This window comes from Chinchilla lanigera, unplaced genomic scaffold (assembly GCF_000276665.1).
Source record: "Chinchilla lanigera isolate Chin_1 unplaced genomic scaffold, ChiLan1.0 scaffold00021, whole genome shotgun sequence".
NCBI lineage: Eukaryota > Metazoa > Chordata > Mammalia > Rodentia > Chinchillidae > Chinchilla > Chinchilla lanigera.
The window spans coordinates 15,615,728-15,634,728 of record NW_004955422.1 but is presented as its reverse complement, the minus strand read 5'-3'; the positions used below and the strand labels follow the sequence as shown (position 1 = coordinate 15,634,728).

At 50.8% G+C, this 19,001-nt stretch overlaps 1 protein-coding gene across 3 annotated transcripts in view; it reads right to left on the bottom strand.

Moving 5' to 3' along the window:
• The window catches only part of Shank2 (SH3 and multiple ankyrin repeat domains 2), a 522,268-nt gene that overhangs the window by 183,339 nt on the left and 319,928 nt on the right, over positions 1–19,001 (bottom strand). For all 3 annotated transcript variants that reach the window (XM_013514155.1, XM_013514157.1, XM_013514156.1), the window contains one exon: positions 3,540–3,615. In XM_013514155.1, the coding sequence (XP_013369609.1) occupies positions 3,540–3,615 (76 nt within the window). The remainder of the gene's footprint in view (positions 1–3,539; positions 3,616–19,001) is intronic.

Here is a 19,001-nt window from a genome sequence, read left to right as displayed (position 1 = left end):
GTCTCCACAGAAAATCCCACCCTGCTGCTTCCCTCTATCTCAGGCCAGTCCTGGGTAGTGATATCTTGGCCTCAGCAGGCAAGGTCTTGGTCAGCAGGCAAGGCCTTGGTGACCAGGCTTACTGCTGGTAGGGCCAGGGACGAGCTCCATCACTTGGCCTTCCTTTTTCAACTGCACTGTCCTTCTATGAAGTAGATAATAATACCTGCTGTGCAAGGTCATGAGTGTAGCCATCAGTAGTACTGTGACAAGGGCATGGTGGCAGACGCATGGGAAGATGTGTAAATGACACGATCGTGACCCTGGTTTCTCTTACTGTAATGTCAGGTCACAAGAAACCCACAGCTTGTCTAAGCCTCTGCCATGGGAGAGTCGGGGCTCACTTGAATTCTGGTCTACCCCTTGCTTAAAAGCTACCAGTTGACCCTGGTGTGGCCAGATGGCCCTCTTCTCTGTGGTCCAAGCTCCTGGCACAGAGTAGGTGTTCAGAACAAGCATAAAACAAAAGCCTTCATCTGGACACTAAAAGCAGGGATGCTGAGGAATCTCAGTGGTCACCTGGTCCTACCTTCTGTGACCTCCTGGTATGAGCGTGCTCAGCCCAGTTTGACTCTCTTCAGTGGCAGGGTGCTCATAGGTCACAGGTAGCCCACTCTGTCACTAAACAGCTACAACAGTCCCACTTGTCCTTGGTTGGCTAACCTGCAGCCTGTGCCCCATGTGCTCTGGGCCTGCTGTTGGTCACGTGACATGCCTCTGCCACAGGACCCCAGTCAGCTGGCCCCACCACTTTCCTTTTCCCAGCTCATTCAAGTTGGGTGCTCCCATCACTCCTCCACAGGGAAGGGGCCCTGACACCACCTGATTCAAATGACAAGTGTGCATGCATACCTACTCTCATGCACATGTGTACACACACCCTCATGCATGGGTGCACACTTGGTCTCACAGACATCAAGGCGGGCTGTTCATTACTCCGTCCCTAGAGACAAGGGACCTTGTAGGAAGATGGTTGTGCAAAAGCCACTGCCTGAGGACAGCCAATGCCTGACCCATTCACTTTTTACTTAGACCCTGCTCCTTGCCTGGCAAGCCCTCCAAGCCACCATAGTGATGGCTTTCCTAGGTGTCCCTGAGTGTTAGGCACTGTGGATGCTGGCTTTGCTAAGATCTCTGTGCTGGAATGGAAGTATGGGTTGAAGGCCCCCCTCTGCCCAACTGTGATCACTGTCCAGGGCCCACTGTGACTGATGTCTCCTGTAGTAGCAGCCATCTTACCCTAGTGGTTGCTGGTCCCTGACCCTTTTGGGGGATACGCTTATACCAGAATATGATTACATCTAGACTTTAACATGTTCCCACTGGCCTGAACCACTAGTGGTACATATATGACTGTCTAATCAGCCACTTATACCACTGGTGGTAGAAGTGGTACAGTCACGTATGTACCACTGATGGTTCAAGCTGTCCAGCAGTGAGATGTATGCATTATAGCCCTGTTGTGAACATGTAAAAGTAAAAAAGTGGGCAGTGGAAGTTCAGTGGTAGAACACTTGCCTAGGATGTGCAAGGCCTTGGGTTCCATCCCTAGCACTGCATAAAAAGTGGGGACAACAGAACAAGACCTGGAGCATCCACACTTTCCCTCTAGAAGGGACCCCAGCTGCCTAGCTAGGCATGGTACTCCTGATACAGTGTACCTTGTTATGATGGAGGTGGAAGAAGAGGTTGGCATTTGCACTAAATCTGACCAGCAATTCTAGGTGCAGGTAACTGCTCAAACAACTGAAAACACGTTCAAACCAGGACCTATAAGCAAAGTCCATAGCAGTATCATTAACAATAGCCAAGAGCAGACACCAAGTGTCATCAAGGGATGAGTGAATAGAGAAACATGGGACTGTCACTCAGCCTTGAGAAGGAAGGAAATCCTGGCACACACTATAGCATGCATGAACCTTGAAGACACTGTGCTCTGAGAGTTAAGCCAGTCACAAAATGGTAAGTGCTGTGTGTTTTCTACTTATAAGAGGTTGCTGCAGTCATTAGATCCAGAGACAGAAAGCAGGATGGGGGGCCATGGGCTAAGGAGTGAGGTGGGAGTCTGTATTTAATAGGGACAGGATTTCAGAGGAAGTTCTGGAGGTGGAGGGTAGTGATGGCTGCACAGTGGTGTACGTGCGCTTAACTCTGAACTGTGCACTTAACCATGGTTCAGATGAATGTTATATTTTACCACAACAGAAATACTGGGGGCTCTGAGAATGGAGCTGGAGACTCACCGCAGCATGGATGCACGCCGGGGATGTTGTACTCAGGGAGATAAGCCAGCAATGCCATTTACACATTATAAAAGTCCCATCCAGGACAGGTTAATCCAAACAGACAGAAAGTGGACTGATGATGACTGCCAAAGTTCATAGGGAGGAAGAATGGAGGTGACAGCTTATGAGCACAGGGCTTCCTCTTGGGGGGATGAAATGTTTTGGAACTAGATAAAGGTGGCAGCTGTGTAATAGTATCAACATGCTAAACACCAGTGAACTGTGTACTTTAAAATATACATTTTATGTTATGCGACGCTTGCCTCAATAAAAACAAACTCAGGTAGGATCCCTCGGCAGGCAGATGGAGCAATGGGAACAGGGGTGAGAGCTCATCACACCTCTACGGCTGGGGAGGAATCAGGGAGGAATCAGGGAAGGAGGACGGGTCCCTTCTACAGACTGGTCCTCTGTGCAGGCATCTGACTAGGGGTGGGGGGCTCTCAAAAGAATCCTATGGGCCAGGTGAGGATACTCCCAGCAGCAGTCACACACAGATGACCTTCACCTTCCTGCCTTACCCACTAACTCCTCAAAGGCCCTGATGCAAAGCCTCCCCCCATGGCCCCAGTGAGGATCAGTGCTAGTGAAGGCAGACTTGTGACTTGCAAGGCAAACAAAGGGACACTCAGAACCAGAGAGCTAACGAGGTGATTGATTGGAACAGTGGCCACAAAAGGTGCTACATGCCCAGCTGTTTATGACATCCCAGTCTAAAAAGGGCTCCACCATAGCCTCAGCCTCACCCCCATCACAGGGAAAAGGGACACTCAGACTGAGGATGTCTTTGCGGCACTTGCTGCTGCAGTTGGGTTTCTGTGGGAAAATCTCCTTCATCCCGGCCAGCCACACCATCAAATGCGAACTCCAGCTCCACAGAGGTGGCAGTAGAGAGCACAGGAAACACAGGCGAAGTGAAAACACAGACAACCTAACTGCATCCTGGGAGTGTCACCATGCCTGCTGCACCTGCTCTGTGGGACTGTGCTCTCTTCCCCTGGACTGCTGCCCGCCTCTCCTGGGTCCCCTGGTTGTGCTGCAGCTCAACCCCAACTGCAGGGCTGCAGAAGGTGGCTCCCATGATCCCAGCATGGTGGACACAAGCAAACCAAACTAAAGGGGTCTGAGAGCTCCACATGAAATGGCCCAAGGTGTCGATGGCACACACAAGCGTCTGACCAGCAGGGTTGTGGTAACAAAGGAAGCACATCTTACCCGGATGCATCAAGGCTGTCATAGGAGCCCACAGTATAGTGCCTGAAGAGCTTCTTGCTGCGGTCTGCGCGGGTTTCTGTGTGGAGAGGGAAAAAACCAAAACAAAACATTGTTTAGAAAAGTCATGGTCCCTGAATACTGAACTCACATGAGGCTGGCTGGGCTCTCATCCATCTGCCCCATGAAGCGTGAGATCTGCTCTCCTGGGGAAAGATCCAGGGGGAAAAGATGAGGTCTGAGTCTGTGGCCTGACTGCAAATTTGGGGAATGTGTAAGAATACCGGTGCTGATCCTAGAAGAGTCAAACAGCTCCATTCAAAATGGAGGCAGAGTCCTGCCTACTGAGAGGTGGGAGAGAAACTGCAGAGCGGAAAGGGCCATGGGGGTCCTTCAAGCTGTGACTGTGACAGCTGACTGCACACGGAATCCTCTAGAATAGCATCTTAAAAGTGATGCTCCAAGCCTCCTAGCAAAACCAAGAACCTGCAGATGAGTGCCTTCGGGGAAGAAAAGATACATTTATTATTATTTCCCTGATTACAGTTGCTTTTTTCTAACCTTAAAAAAATAAGACACTGAACAAACATGATTAACTTGCCCAATTAAGTCCTCTGCTTGCTTCCCTTACTCAGCAGATTTAGATGTAAATTTCATGGGAAATAATATGAGCGATGTAATTAGATTTAATAGGTATTTTAGGACTGGAGGAGGGGACCTACAACAACACAAACAGGAAAAATATAGCAGCTCACAATGCATTGTTTAGATATTTTCCCCTCAAATAAAATCTCCTGCACCACCTCTTTCCTAAATCCTGCAGGAGACTCAGTAATCTACTGGAGTCAGGAACATTGCTTGAAATCAGATTTAAACTCATATAAGCCTCTCTGTTGTTGGTCTCCTCTATCCTGTGTTCCAAGGTGAATGTGATTTTTACCGGAAGCCCAAAACACACATTTGCAGTTCAAAGGTGAACACAAATAAAGCAACTGGGATAGTGTTGGCTTCTTTCAGGACCAGAGGTAGCTAAGGTGCAGGCTTCCTCCCTATCGAGTATGGAGTTGCTCCTGGGGCTGAAGGAGGCTGGTGGTGAGTTTAGGACTGCATTTCCCAGCTACCCTTGCAACAGGGTATGGTCACATGACTAGTTTCTACCAATGGGGTGTAAGCAGGTAGATCTATGTGTGTGTGTGTGTGTGTGGGGGGGGGATGATGAAGCCCAGGCTCTTTAGGAACCTGCTTGCTCTCACTCTTCCTTTTCTGTTTCTACCAGCACAAGACTCAGACTAGGAGGCACTGAAGGGTTGAGGGGTGGGCTGTGACTGGAATCAAAAGGCCTGGGTCTCTATTCTTCAGGTGGTTCCATGAGTGAGAGTTAACCTCCTATTGATGTTAGACTGTATTTTTAGATTTCTATTATAGTGGTTAACCTTGCCTTGACTAACAGGCAGGGCTACTGGAGTCCTCTGGACATAACTCCCACCCCCTGTGCATCACTTCCCTGATGATGACATGCTTATGAGTCCCTGATCAGCCACGTCATCTTCATTGTCACCGTTATTGCTGAAATTTATTAAGTACTTCTGCGTATCAGGCCTGATGTGAGCACTACTTGTGTGCCCCATCATCTAACTGCCGTGCCCACCCACAGCAGGGTACACACACTGCACTTTGGCCTCTTTGCATTGCCTCTGCCTTAATGCTGTCTGGCTTGGGACTATGGGTGCCCTCCACAAGGATAGCACCTCACTTAACTTCAACTTAACACATGCTACTATTTTAAACACCTGCCTGTGTACACTGTATCACTAATCAGCTGCTACTTACTCTGGTATTGAAGTAACACAGCATGAAGGTCTTCAACAAAAATGTGCTGACAGTTACTGAAATGTCTTTTCCCAAAGCCACTCAAAAGTAATGACATTTCACAAACAAAATAAGCAATTTAAGTTTTAAGAAATGCGTTTCATCATACAGTAAATACACTGCCTAAAGTGAAGTTGCCAATGGTATACATTTGTCATTTTGTTGTACTGTATCCCAAGAAGCACACTGAGGTATGAATTATTAGATCAGGGACTTAAAATAGTTAATGGGATGTCCTCCTCCGCTCAGGCCTGTCATACTGGTATTTGTCATGGTCTCTGTTTTAATATCGTGTCCTTCCCCACACCTGATCTGTGGCTATCTGGGCACATGGAGGGTAGTGGGACAACTGGACTCATTTTATGGGTGGCAATAGTTGGGGCCATGAAGACAAAGTCATGCTCTCTGGTAGGGCCAGGCTCAGTGCTCTGGCTGACACATGGGTGCCACAGTCCATCTCCTGTCTTCCAGACCAAACTTCCCTGATGCTTGGGACAGGCTCCCCGTGCTCCTGTGCTCTCTGCACTGCCGCAGGGTGGGACTTGGCCTTATTTCCCTCCGATTGCTGTGGTCTAGGTATGTGTCTCTTCCACAACTCAGAGTGAAGCTTAATCCCCACAGCCATAGGTTGATGGCATTTGTAGGAGGGGCCTTTGGGAGGCTAGTTCGATTAGATGAGATCATGAGGGTGGGGTCCCTGTGATGGGATGGGTGACTTAATAAAAACAGGAAGAGAGGCCTGAGCTGGCACACTTGCTCTCTCATCATGTGATGTCCCGTGCCATCCTAGGACACTGCACAGTCCCCACCAGCAAGGAGGTCCTCACAGATGCAGCTTCTTGACCTGAATCTCCAGAAATGTGAGCTGAACAAACCTTTATTGTTTATGAATTATCTTTCCTGTGGTATTCACTTATAGTGACAGAAAACAGACTAACAGACCTGCTGCATAACTGAGCAGACACGCAAAGTCAAGGCTTGCTGACTTGACCCAAAGGACCCATTGCACAGGAGCCAAAAACAACCCCTTATCCCTCATCCGAGTGAGTAGAGGGCACTGAGTGCTTACCAGGCCATGTACTGGTGCAGCCAAGTGGTGCACCCTTCTCTTGTGCTCAGTATCTGGACCAGGTGTGGGCAGGTATGCCTCCCTGGGTATGCTCATATGGCAGTGCCCCATTGCAGCCATCATTCACTAGGTCCACCAGAACCAGGCCCTGTCCCCCAAGGAAGTGTTGGAAAGGAATGCCCAAGGGCAGATCTCAGGGTGCCAGGGTGGGTGAGGAAGGAACCCAGGATGTCCACCTTCTTGGGCTAAGTGAGAGACCCCAGCAGTCAGATTACTAGAAGAAACATGTGGTTGGTCATACAACTGCCAGGCTAGCCCTAGGACATCTATGTTGGGGCCACAAATGTGCCAGGCTCTGGAGGGATAAATGAGACTTGAACCTCTTTGTGGGGTTAAGCAGAGTGGCTCATAAGGACCACACGACTGTTAATTGCTAGTATTACTCTTAATTGCTTCTGGTGCTCAAATCCCTGCACGGCAGCTCTGTGCTTGTTGTCTAGGAAACCACTGGGCACTGCGAGTTGGCTGGGTCAGGTCTCTGGATGGGTCAGATGGCCCAGGGTCCAGGGACACACACAACAGCATATAGTGGAACATGCATGTGAGCATGTGTGTACATATGTGCCTATGTTTACCAGAGGCAAAACATGTTTGGAAAGGGAAAGATTTCCAGGATGGATCAGGAGCTGGGAGTTCCTAGGTGATGAGATTTCATGGACCAGTACAATTTTAAAGACTGTAAACCAACACAAAGTTATCAAGTTTTAAATTTGATTCAGTGAGGACATTAAAAATAATTAGTTTTTCCCTCCTGTCAAAATTATTTTATAGAGAAAGGGAAACTTCAGAAAGTATATTATCTCTGGTTGCCTTATGAAAACCTGCAACTATTCTAGCTCCCACACGTAGTCACAGTCCTGCTCTGAGATATGCCCATCACCACCATTACCATGACCACCATCATCACCATAGCCATCATCACTATCACTGTCATTATCACCATGGCCACCGTCGCCACTGCCTCAGTATCATCTCCATCACCATCATCACAATGAGCATAACCCATCATCACCATTATCACTACCGTAATGACCATCAACATCATCACATCCCCAGCTTCATCACTGCACCCCCACCCCCACTGCAGCACTGCTTTAATGTTTGTAAGTGCAGGATGCCTGGCTAACTGATCTGTTTCACTAAAATTAAGTCTCTCCCCTCATTGTGTTTTCACACAATGCCCATCAGTAAAGGCGTCTCCCAGAAGAGCTAAGTGGGCCCTGAGGCTGGGCTGGCTACACACCCTCATCTCCCAACCTGTGAGTGGGGACAGCGCCTATTCCCAGCGATCCCACTGAGGAGTGAGAGGGTGAGCCCCAGCAGCAGCAGCTCAATGCTACATAGACAGCACTGTGTCCCTGGCTTTGCTTTCCTGGGGCTGCACCTCAGACGCGGAGCCTCTACCTCGCACAGGTCTCTTAGGGTTGTACAACTCAGGAGTGGCATCTGGGTTTCCAATCCAGACATCATGGTTCAGCCTGTGCCGACACAACTCTGGAGCATTCCCCAAGAGCCACATGTGCTCTGAGTGCCCTCCCTGCCTGAGCTCCGCGCAGTTATTACTGCCCCAGGTTGACAGGTGAGGCTCAGAGAAGTCAAGTGAGTGCCCAAGGTTAACCAGCCAGAAAGTACAGAGCCTGCCCGCAGCACAGCCTCTACTGGGGTACAGAGAAAGAGGGGTTGCCAGGAGCAACCTCCCTAAATGCACGTGGCCTCCCCAACCTGCATGTTCCACGGACCTGCTCTTACCTGGGTTTTTATTATTATCATTATCATCATTGCCGCATTATTACTAGTTATTATTATTATCATTATCATTATTACTGTGTGTGTGTTACTGGGATTGTACCCAGAGCCTTTCACTGAACTACATTCCCAGCCCTTTTTATTTTTTATTTTGAGACAGGGTCTGACTAAGCCATTAAACTGCTCAGGCTGGCCTCAAACTTTTGACCCTCCTGTCTCAACCTCCTGGAGTGCTAGGATAACAGGTGTGTGGCACCATGCCTGGCTCTGGCTTCAGTTGCTGACCTGGGAAGAGGGGTGGGCTGAGTGGAGCTCAGAATCCTTCCCTAAGGAGATGGTGGACATGCCGCAACAGGTTCAGGCTTGGCTGCTGCTTCCTCTCTGGGGCCAGCTGTGCACTGTGGGCTGCAGCTGACTGCTGGGCACCTCCTGGAAGACCCCACCAGTGCAAATGCAAGGTAAAGACAAAACACCAAGGAGCAGGCACAGGGGAGGCATGAGGAGGGCAGAGGCCACTCCAGCCTCCCTGCAGGCCGATGACCTTGATGGGCAGGGGGACTGGTCCTTCCCACTGGGCCTTCAGAGAGGCTGGGGCTCAGCTGAGTGCCTGCCATCTGTCACCCTCCAGGTCACTGCAGCCCCCACCATACCCTCCTTCCTAAAGTGGCAGGAGGCAGGGCCAGGAAAGCTGCTGTGTCCCCTTCAGAAGGTGGGCATGTAACTCCCTTGTGCTTTGGGGGCCAGCCCTTACCCAGTTCTACCACGTGATCAGATGAGGTCAGGCCCACTTCCCAGCCCTGGGCTTAAGTGGTTGGTGGGGAGACTGGTGGGACTGCCCCTTAGAGCATAGTAGGCACTTGTCCTGCTACTGTGATCCCACTTCTGAGGTCACTGAAGAAGGCCAGGCTGCCTGAGATGATGCCTACAATCAGGATGGTGTAGGAGCTGGGTAAGGACAGGGTGCCAGGCTCTGAGAGAGATGGGTGTCACAGCTGGATCCCGGACATAGCTGGGCCAGACTTACCACATACACAGATTCAGAGTCCTCTCTGGCCCAAGACAATTTTTAACTTTCTGTTGTTTACACGCAAGAGCTTGAAAAGATACAGTTATACACATAATCATCTATACCCAGCCCCTGGGTGTGACACCCACATGGATTTGGTGCCCACCTCTCTCTGCTGGGCTATCAGTGGCTTCCCTTCACCGTGCAGAGTTCCTGGCCAGGCTGCAGCATACCCCATGCCCAGGGGCATAGCAGTGTGGCCCAGGCCAGGGGGAGCATTGTGCTGGGTGCTCTAGGACCCTGCCGTTCTCTGTAAGGGGGCACTGACCTTTCTCTGAGACACTCTGCAGTTGAGATGTGGAGAAAGGTGGTTCTGGTTTCCTTGGAGGCGTGGGGTGGGAGAACATGGGCTATGAACACAAAGAGATCACCCTTCAAGCACGGGGAGAGAATGAGCCCTACGATGCAGCCAGTGCCCTGCGGTAGGCACAGTCAAGAGCTGGGGAAGACAGGCACAGAAGCCCTGATGCCAAAGCTCTGGGTTTTGCCTATGGAGGCCATGAGGATTGTTTGAACAGTATCCTGGCTTTTCTCCATGAGCATGCAGTCAGATTCTACTTCTCAGCTCCCTTGGCATTGGGGGGATCCTTGAAACTAGTTCCAGCCAGTGACCAAAGGCCCCAGGGCACAGAAATCCAATCCCCTCACCAGTGGTACCCTTTGGCACAGCACCCACCGCAGTGGAGATGCTGGCTGTTCCAGCTGTTCGGGTCCCCAAGTAAGCCTCTCTTTTGGTACAGGATGGATAAGGAGAGAATGAGAAATAAAGCTTTGTGTTCCAAGTCACCACAGTGTTACCTAGGGCAGGCAGACCAGCACAGACCAGGGCCAGGACACTCATTCTGTGTTTTGCTCAAGTCTGGCAGAGCTGGGTTTCTGTCAGCAGCAACCCAAAGAGTCCCTGGCAAACGCAGAAGGGAAAAGGAGGGAAGGGCAGATAACATGAAAGCATGGACCGAATGGGCCTCTTGTCAGGAAAATGGTCACACTTGCTAAGAGGAAAATAGAAAGTCACCTAACAGACCATAGGGACATACCCATTAAACATGTTCAGAGCTTCGCACAGCACGTGTATCTTTTTAGGACTCAAAGGAGGTCCCTCTGCTGATGATAAAGGAGACAGACAAGCTCACAACCAAGTGGGAACTATTTATGTGTCCACTTCCTTAACCACATAGAACCCCCACCCCCAGTACTGGATTGAACTTAGGGCCTTTCCACACAGCTACATCCCCAGCTCTTTTTAAATTTTGAGACAGGCTTTCCCTAAGTTGCCCCGGCTGGGCTCAAACTTTCAATCTTCCCACCTCAGCCTCTCGTAGTGTTTGGATCATAAGCAGGCACAACCCCACACCCAAGCCGAGAACCATGTAGAAACTTGTTTAAGTGATGACCCAATTTCCAAGCAGGCTACCTCCTCAGCCAGTGCTGGGCTGAATGCTCCACACTAAAGGCCCTCAGCAATGCCTGCAGCATATCACAGAGTGTGGAGCCTCACCGTGACTGTCACTCTAGTCTGAGTGAGCACCACCCCTTGCTTGGACTGGTACAGAAACTTCTAGTCTCTGGCTTCTGTGTTTGCCCCTCCCCTCAACGATCCTCTCTCTGTACAGCAAAGAAAATGAGCTTTAAAACAGCGTAAACAAACCAGGTGATGCTTCGTGTCCCGCCTGTTCCTGCACCCTCACATTCTGCCCCCCACCTCCAGCTATACTCCAGCTGCATAAGCCTCCTCCTTATGCTTTTAACATGATGAGTTGAGCTGTACTTCAGGGGCTCTGTCCCTGCTAGACTCTGCCTGGGACGTTCTTTCCCCAGCTCAGATTTCACTGCATTATCAGATCCCCAGCTCCTGCAACACAGCCTGGTGCAGCAGAGTCCATGAATGAACACTGCAGGTACATCTCCCTGGTCTGACTGCGATGCTGTCTTGGTTACTTTTCTCTTGTTGCTGAGACAAAATACCTGATGCCCAAAATTAAGGAAGGAAAGGTTTGTTTAGCTCACACTTTGTGGAGATTTCAGTCCATACTTTGCTGGCTCTAAGGCAGGGTAGCACATGGCAGAAGGCAACAGTTCATGATGGCAGAAAACAGCACAAGAAACAACAGCAAAATGGAAGAGTGGCAGAGGGAAGAGCAAGCCTCTTTCCCTCCCTCATATTGTATGCATACTACCGGCCCTAGGGCAGGTGTAGCACTCACACCCATAAGGCCAGCATTGGACCATGGATCAATCATAAACTCTAGAAGTCCGTCCCATGACTGCATGAGGCTTTGGGGGAACATGCAGACACAAACCACAACATGTGCGGAAGACATGACACAGAATGCTGAATCAGCACCTCCCGGGACTGCAGAGTGGTGGGAACAGCCGAGTCTACAAACTGAGAACCCACTGCTAGTACTGGTGAGGCGGTGCCCATGAGCGGGCTGCCCCCCTGTGCGTTGGCCCTCCATTTCTCAACTGCAAAGCAGACGCCTGGACCAAAGGACTACTGCGGCCTCTCCTCACCATGACACACCCTCCCGGTGCAGCTGGGGACTCACTGTTCTCCAGAGAGTGACTGTGAGTGTGGTCACCCACGTGGCAGTGTTTAAGCTGATGTCCCCTGAAAGCTCCACTCTGAGTATGGCCTAGAAAAATCTACAGCACAAGGGAAAAATAAACCAAACCTAGAAATTCCATTTCGTACACCTCTTGGGACTCGTGGAAGGCAATGACAGATTGCGTGACAAGCTTCCGCCTGTCAGCATTTAAAATAGCCCTTTACGCCGAGTGTGGGGAGTGTGTGGGGGTTGTGTATGGCACAGTGAGGGAGCCAGGACAGTGTCCCCAAAGCCTCAGAGGCCTGCAGTCCTGGAGTAGACCTTTCTGGGAAAGGAAACATGGAGAGGAGTTTTCTCAAAGGCATTTACTAACACTCTGAAAGGCCACAGATTAATTCACAAGGACGTGTGGGGAGGGTGCGGCCCCGGAACTAGGAGATGGCCCAGCAGGAGGTGGGGATGAGGTCAGGGAACACAATGTGTCCTTCATGCCTAAGCCACAGTTCTGGGAGGGTCCCCTTGCTCACTAGATCCCTGTGGACAGAGAGAGGCAAGGAAGGACATAGAACAGTCAGTTTTCAGACCAGATAAACCTGAGTTCAGCTTTGCTAGCAGGCTGAGATGGGCAGGAAGCCATCTCCCTCCAGGACTCAGTTTTCTTGTCTGTAATGTGGGCCAATAATGCCTGCCCCAGGAACCCACCTCATTTGTTCTGGTAAATATCTCCTGTCCCTAGCAAAGAGGAAAACCCTCCCTCTGGCTATTTCTGGACCACATGCAGGCCTATCCCATTGGATCCTCTCCTGGGGGTCCAAGCAGAAGGGGATGGTCTCTGCTTCCCATCTGAACCGAGGCCATCTCGACTTAGGTGTGGAGGCTGTTACCATGGGTAGCAGTGAGTGGACAGCTGGCTGGGGCTGAGCAGGTAGAGGGGGCCAAGAGGCCTAGATGGACACAAGACAGAAGGCTGGCTGTGTATTTTGACCTTGGTGGCCAGGAAAGGCCCCAACATCTTAAGATGGGGGTACATTTTGTCACTTAACTGGCTCATATGACTATTTCTTGCTACCAGAACTGCACCATCTTCCCACCAGGCTATTCTCTTGGGCGGGAAATACTTGGAAAAAATTGTGTCTGCGCTGACAAGGTACAGATGTTATTCACTGTCATTATTCCTTTAGTAATGCAGCATAATGACTGTTCACACAGCAGGTACACTGGGTTATGGTTACAAGTCATCCAGAGACGACGGAAAGCATGTGGGAGAGTGTGCATAGGTTATGTGCAAGTACTACGGCATGCTACAGGAGGTATTTAAGCAGTGGCATTTATGGGGGTGGCAGTCCAGGAACTGACCCCCAGCAGATTCCAAGGGACAGTATTGGTATGTGCAGTGACAATCAAACAGCAGCATACATATCTCCAAATGCCCAGAGGGGGCAGTCTACCCTTCCATAGGAGCCACTGTTGTAGCCATGGGCTGCTGATGTTTCTAGGTTCTAGGCTCCCTTTTGCAGAAGAGCAGGTACAATGTGCAGATGGAGCACCTGGGGAATACAGGGGCCCAGATGCCTCCATGATGAAGACGTCAAGACCTGGGGTTTGACCACACATAACTTCCAAAGATGACAAAATGCTTCCAGGCCAGGTGGCCTTGATTTACCTGCCATAATGATGGGGTTCCACTACTCCAGATCCTCTGAGAATCATGCACGATAATATCCTGTTTTTTTTCTTTTATTGAAGATTATGCCTCAGATTTACTTCTTTTTATTGACAATGAGTCCCCAGCACTCTGCAGCCATAAACTGTCCATACAACCCTGTGTCCTCACAGGTTTTAAGTCAGACACTGATCATGAAGGCTGGTAAGCCAATGGCAGGATCAGAATCACATGGGGGACAGAATGACTGGTAGAGATGCAAGGTAACAATAGCTTTTCTTTTTTAAAACCAAAGATGGTGCTGGACTCCTTGTAAATTGGAGAAATGCAGAGATGGGATTGCCAGGAGATGCCAACCAGGTAGGTGCTGGAGAGTGGGGCTGGCAGAGACCTCTCACCAGGTTACACTCTGCCTGGCAAGTGGGGGCACACTGCAGTCTGTGGGCTGCCTGTTGCCTGAGTGGGGCCAGAGGCTGGAGGGCAGAGGGCACTGAACTTGGAACCAGCACCCAGGCTCTGCAGGCTGCGTTCTCTGTTTTGGTGAGTGAGGGTGTGGTCAGGACTACAGCTCCCTGAGTCACTCAAGCAACGGCACAGGACTCTGATTTGACAGAAGCACATTGACACTAACCATCAATCAGTGGGGGCGGGGTCCCACAATTCTTCATCAAATCAGGTACGGGGCACTTATCAACCACTTTCTGGGTACCTAGCACTGATGGTGGGGGAGCGGGAAAAAGGAAGATCCAGTGGTCAGAGAATAGAGATAGACTCTAGATCATGCTGACGACCTAGCAATGAGGGTGGACTGCTCTGCTGTGGCTGCGGTGATGAGTCATTGCAGGCTTGGTGGCCTAAAGCAATATAATGTGTCCTTTCACAGTTCCATAGGTCACAAGTATGGCTCAGGTCTTCCTGGGCTAAAGCTGCAGCATGGCTAGGCTACCTTCCTTTCTGCAGTCTTCAGCATCTTGCTGATCTTGGCCCCTTCCCCAACTTCAGAGCTGACAATGGCGGTCTTCAAGTTCCTTTCACATCCCATTACTGTGACTCTGAACTCTATGCTTCTCTGTTCCATTATGAAGGGCCCTTGGGCTTACAGTGACCTCTTGCCCCCGCAATCCAGAATCATCCCCCATATTAAAGGCAGCTTAGTCAATGGACTAAAGTTAAGGTCCATCTGTGACCTTAGTTGCCCAAGGTCATGTAGGGTAACATGCTCATGGCTTCTGGGCATTGGATGTGAATATCCTCTCGGCCAGTGCTGTGCCCCACAGCTGCAGAGACTTTTTTGCAGCACCGCATAGAGGATAAGCCTGGCTCTAAGTCTGGTTTCAATTGCTGCAGGTCAGAGACTATCCAGATGACAGGGCAGTGGTTTCCAGGAAATACATTTCCATGCTTGCAGATGCAAGATGAGACTAAGCGCAAATTCTGACTCTGCCACTATGGCGAAGCCTGAGGTGGGGACTTGGGAGTTCTAAGATTCCATTCTCTCCTTGTGCAGTAAGATCAAGGCCCCGGCAGCAGATCTCTGTATCTGATCCTGCTTGGCAACCCCAGGGGATGACTCCTCTTCCACCAAGAGAACTCAGCTCTGCAGGACAACTGCCTGGGGTGAGCAGTGCCACGTCTCTGGGGGTTGATACTTTCTTCTCTGGATCACACTGGTTTCCAGCAGTCAAAGCTGACTTATACGGCTGGATATGGCACCAAGAAGCAACGGAATCATTGGGTTCTGTTTATTTCCCACTTGCTGATGTATAGCTGCTCCTCCCCAGCGTGTGCACAAGTCTCTGCATGTGTTGACTGCTCCTTGCCCAGTGCTGGGGAGCTAACCTTATGTCCCCACATCTGGGTAAGAACCCAGAAGTTAGTGGCAGCAGAAGGTTTTGTTTAAAAACCCACATGCTTTGAATTCCCTCAGGGTGGGCAGGGGTGCATGTGGGGAAGAGTGCTTGCCAAGAATCCCAAACACTTGAGAACCATGTGAGAACCAAACCCATGGACTCCACAGCGCAGGGAAAGGAGGAAGATGGTGGTGTGTTAGGCTGTTTTCCCTGCCCCAATAAACAGGGACCACTTTGGAGAGCTGGTCACTACTAGCACAGTTATTTTCTCCTTAGCCATCCAAGGAAACTGTTGGTGGTACTGCAAGATGACAGTAAATACCATAAGGAACAGGATTTGCATTACTGACTTAAGGGAAAGTGGCTTTGGTGACTGTCATTGTAGGAAGAAGCTGCAGCCTCTTGATGGAACCCCATGGGAGTGGACTGGCTGAAGCTCTCAAAGCACCAGCTTCATGCCCCAAGGCACAGGATGGGTGGGTGCCCATACCAGTGGGCTAGATGGCCTGTCCCAGAGCTAGGTTCAGAATTGGTCCAGAAAGGGTCACAATAATGCCGAGGACCCAAAGGGAGTAAGGGGTTGCCTTCCCACCACGGCCTGGATGTTGCCCAAGGGTTCATGTGTTAGAGGCGTGGTCCCTGTGTGGTGCTGAGACCTTTGGGAGGTGGAGCCCAGTGTGGATGGGTCTTGGATCACAGGGTGGTTCTTCTGGGACCCTGAGTTAGTTCTCATGAGAGCAAGTGACATGACAGCTAGCTCGGCCCCTGGAACGCTCTCTGGCTTCCTGTTGGGTGATGTGATTGCTACTTATGCACTTGGTTCCCACCATGATGCCCTTTACCATGAGGCAATTGTCAGAGGCCTCAGCAGAGCCAGCACCATGCTATCTGGACTTCCTCCTCCTACCCCCAAGCAAGGCTTGAGGAAGAGGACAGGGAGAGAGGTGATACCAGGTGGAAAAGGGCTGTGACAGTGATGGGTGTCCATCACCATCATGGTTTTGGTCTGTCACTATCCATCATCCATCATCACTCACCACACACGCGGTCCTAAGTGCAAACACATGGCTCTTTCTAATGCCTTGGCAACCCGACAAGGCAGCACAGATGTCATCTCCACTGTGCCAGCTCAGGGACGGTTCTTCTGCTCAGGCCTTCACCACTGCCCTTCACTGCCTCAACACCTGGGAGTCAGGATTCACACCCTGCCTTGTGCCACGCACTGTCTTCTGTGACAAACTCCATGTTGGCTCACACGGCAGCCGCGTCCAAACACTGTCTCCCCTCTACTACAGAGGTTAGGAAGCCTCACACTCAGTCTCTCAAGGTCCCCCAAAAGTGGCAAGTACCGTGGTCCCAGCGAATGAGATGAGAGCAAGTGTGTGTGTGGGGGCTCCCCTCTCATGCCCCGCCCCTTCCCCATCAAGGAGTGTGGAGGAGACTCAGCAGCCACAGTGCCATGCTGAGGACAAGGAAGGAGGACAGACATGGAGCCCCAGGCGGCACTGTGGGGCCTCTATGCCCACCCTGCTGGTGTTGCTGGCTCCTGACCTGTGGGGTGAGGTGCCAATGCCCTGTGAGTTTCAGCAATGGCTTCAAAGCTTTCTGTGACTGCAAAACCACTCTTCATCCTGTTTAGCCACCGACAACCCATCAGACAGCACCGCCATTGCAATAACCACATGCAGGGGAAAACTGAGGTACAGAAATGACATTCCAAGCCCTCATGATTACCAAGTGACAGAACTGGCACTCAGCTCACCTCCTTCACAGTTCTGCTGAATTCACACAGCAACCCCAAGAGGTGAGTCTGTCCTGCCCAGGAGAAAACCGGTGGATGCGATCATTTCCAAGGCTACCTGGTACAGGAGAATCAGACCTGGGATTCAAACCTTTACACTGGGGAACAGAAAGACTCTTCTCACAGGCTGGGACTCACAGCCTTGAGCAAAGATACACAAAGACATTTTCTTCGTCTGGAAATGAGCTAAGCTCTGCAGGGTCACGTGGCTTCCAGGGCTACTCTCCTGCCTCCCCAGTCCCTCTGCTTGGCAAGGACAGTGGATGCCTCCCTCCTGGGGTACTGGGTGCACATGGCGAAGGCTGCTTGGAGCTGTTTTAGCCACTTTGCCTTCACTGTTGCTCTTTGGCCAAGCAGAGCAGGGGACTGTGTCGGAGGGAGGCTGAGCTCTGTTTCTGGCAACATATCCCAATTTCCATAGCCCCAAATTGGTTGGACAAATGAATAAAGCTGTTGGCTGTCAATGAGTAGGTTTCTACTCTATAGTAATTAGGATTTAAAAAAAATCCACCCAGGAGGTTCAGCAGAAGCCTGTATACCCACATACATCCAGCCAAACCAGCAGTTTAAGTGGCAGTGACAGTAAATGGATGAACTGGGCCCACTCTGCATGTTGCTGATTAGCTTGGCTGGGAGTGTCCATGCCAAGGCAACCTCCCATTTTCCAGAATAGTTCTCTCTTGTCTCTCCATCCAGAGGGACACATGGTGACTGGGGCTGGCAGAGACCTGATGCGCCCATCATCCCAGCGGCCCAGGGCTGAAGTGACAAGGAAGGGGGGAATTTACACAAAGGTCTATGACAGGTCTCCAAAGGACCCTTCTATCCTCACATCAACCCAGTTGGGCCCAGAAGGGAGCAGAAGCATCCTCTCTGCTTCACTGGTCATCTGAATTGATCTTTCTTCTGCAGCCCCAGTGCATGGTCTCCACCCTCTAATACCCAAGACCTAACCCTAAAGAATTCTTTGTCCTGTGTTCTTTCTCCAGCATACCAAAATGCCCTGAGTGAAAGCAATGATCATTAGTACCATGTCTGTGGTTCTGCGGGGTGCTGCCAAGCAGCCTTCTGTCCATCAGTCCCTCTAACAGGCAGGCATCAGCACCCCTTAGAGAGGCAGCCAGCTGAGGTGCAGCGCCTGAGGGCATGCAGGTGTGCAGAGCGGAGCCCGTGTGTAAATCTAGGAACACACTGGGGGCGGGAGAGTTCTTTTTAGCTTTTTAATCTTTTTTAAGGACACTGGCAGCTGAGGCTTGGGAAATAGGACACAGAGAAGAAAGACCTGTTGAGCACAAAGCAGCCGCCCAAGCCTGCAGGAGGAAGCTGAGGCATTGCCGGCTGCCATTCAGACTGGGGAAAACCAGAGCTCAGGATAATGGAGCTCACCCCCTGTCAAGGTGGGTGTCTTGGGAGGACTGGGTTGGTCTCATTGGTGGTAACACAGCCCAGTGACCTGGCTGCTTCTCCATCCCTGCAAGCCACTGACACCCCACAGCACCTGCCAGAGGTCTGGTACCCCCAAAGATTCACCATGTGACTGAAAGATCCCATGGTTGTTGGGGTTGAGGACCAGCTGGTGGGAGTAAGGCTGGGGTCACGAGAGTCCTGGCAATTCAGAGTTGACACTTCTCTTTGCACTGCACTTGTTAGAGTCACACTTGGGAGTGAGGCCCCATCAAAGTGAGGTGTCCTCTGTCTGACCTGGTCACCAAGCTCCTCACCGAGCCACCTCCTGGTCTCCGCTTTTGTCCAGGAGGGAGCAACTGGTGACAATCTACTGTGGAAGTTGATG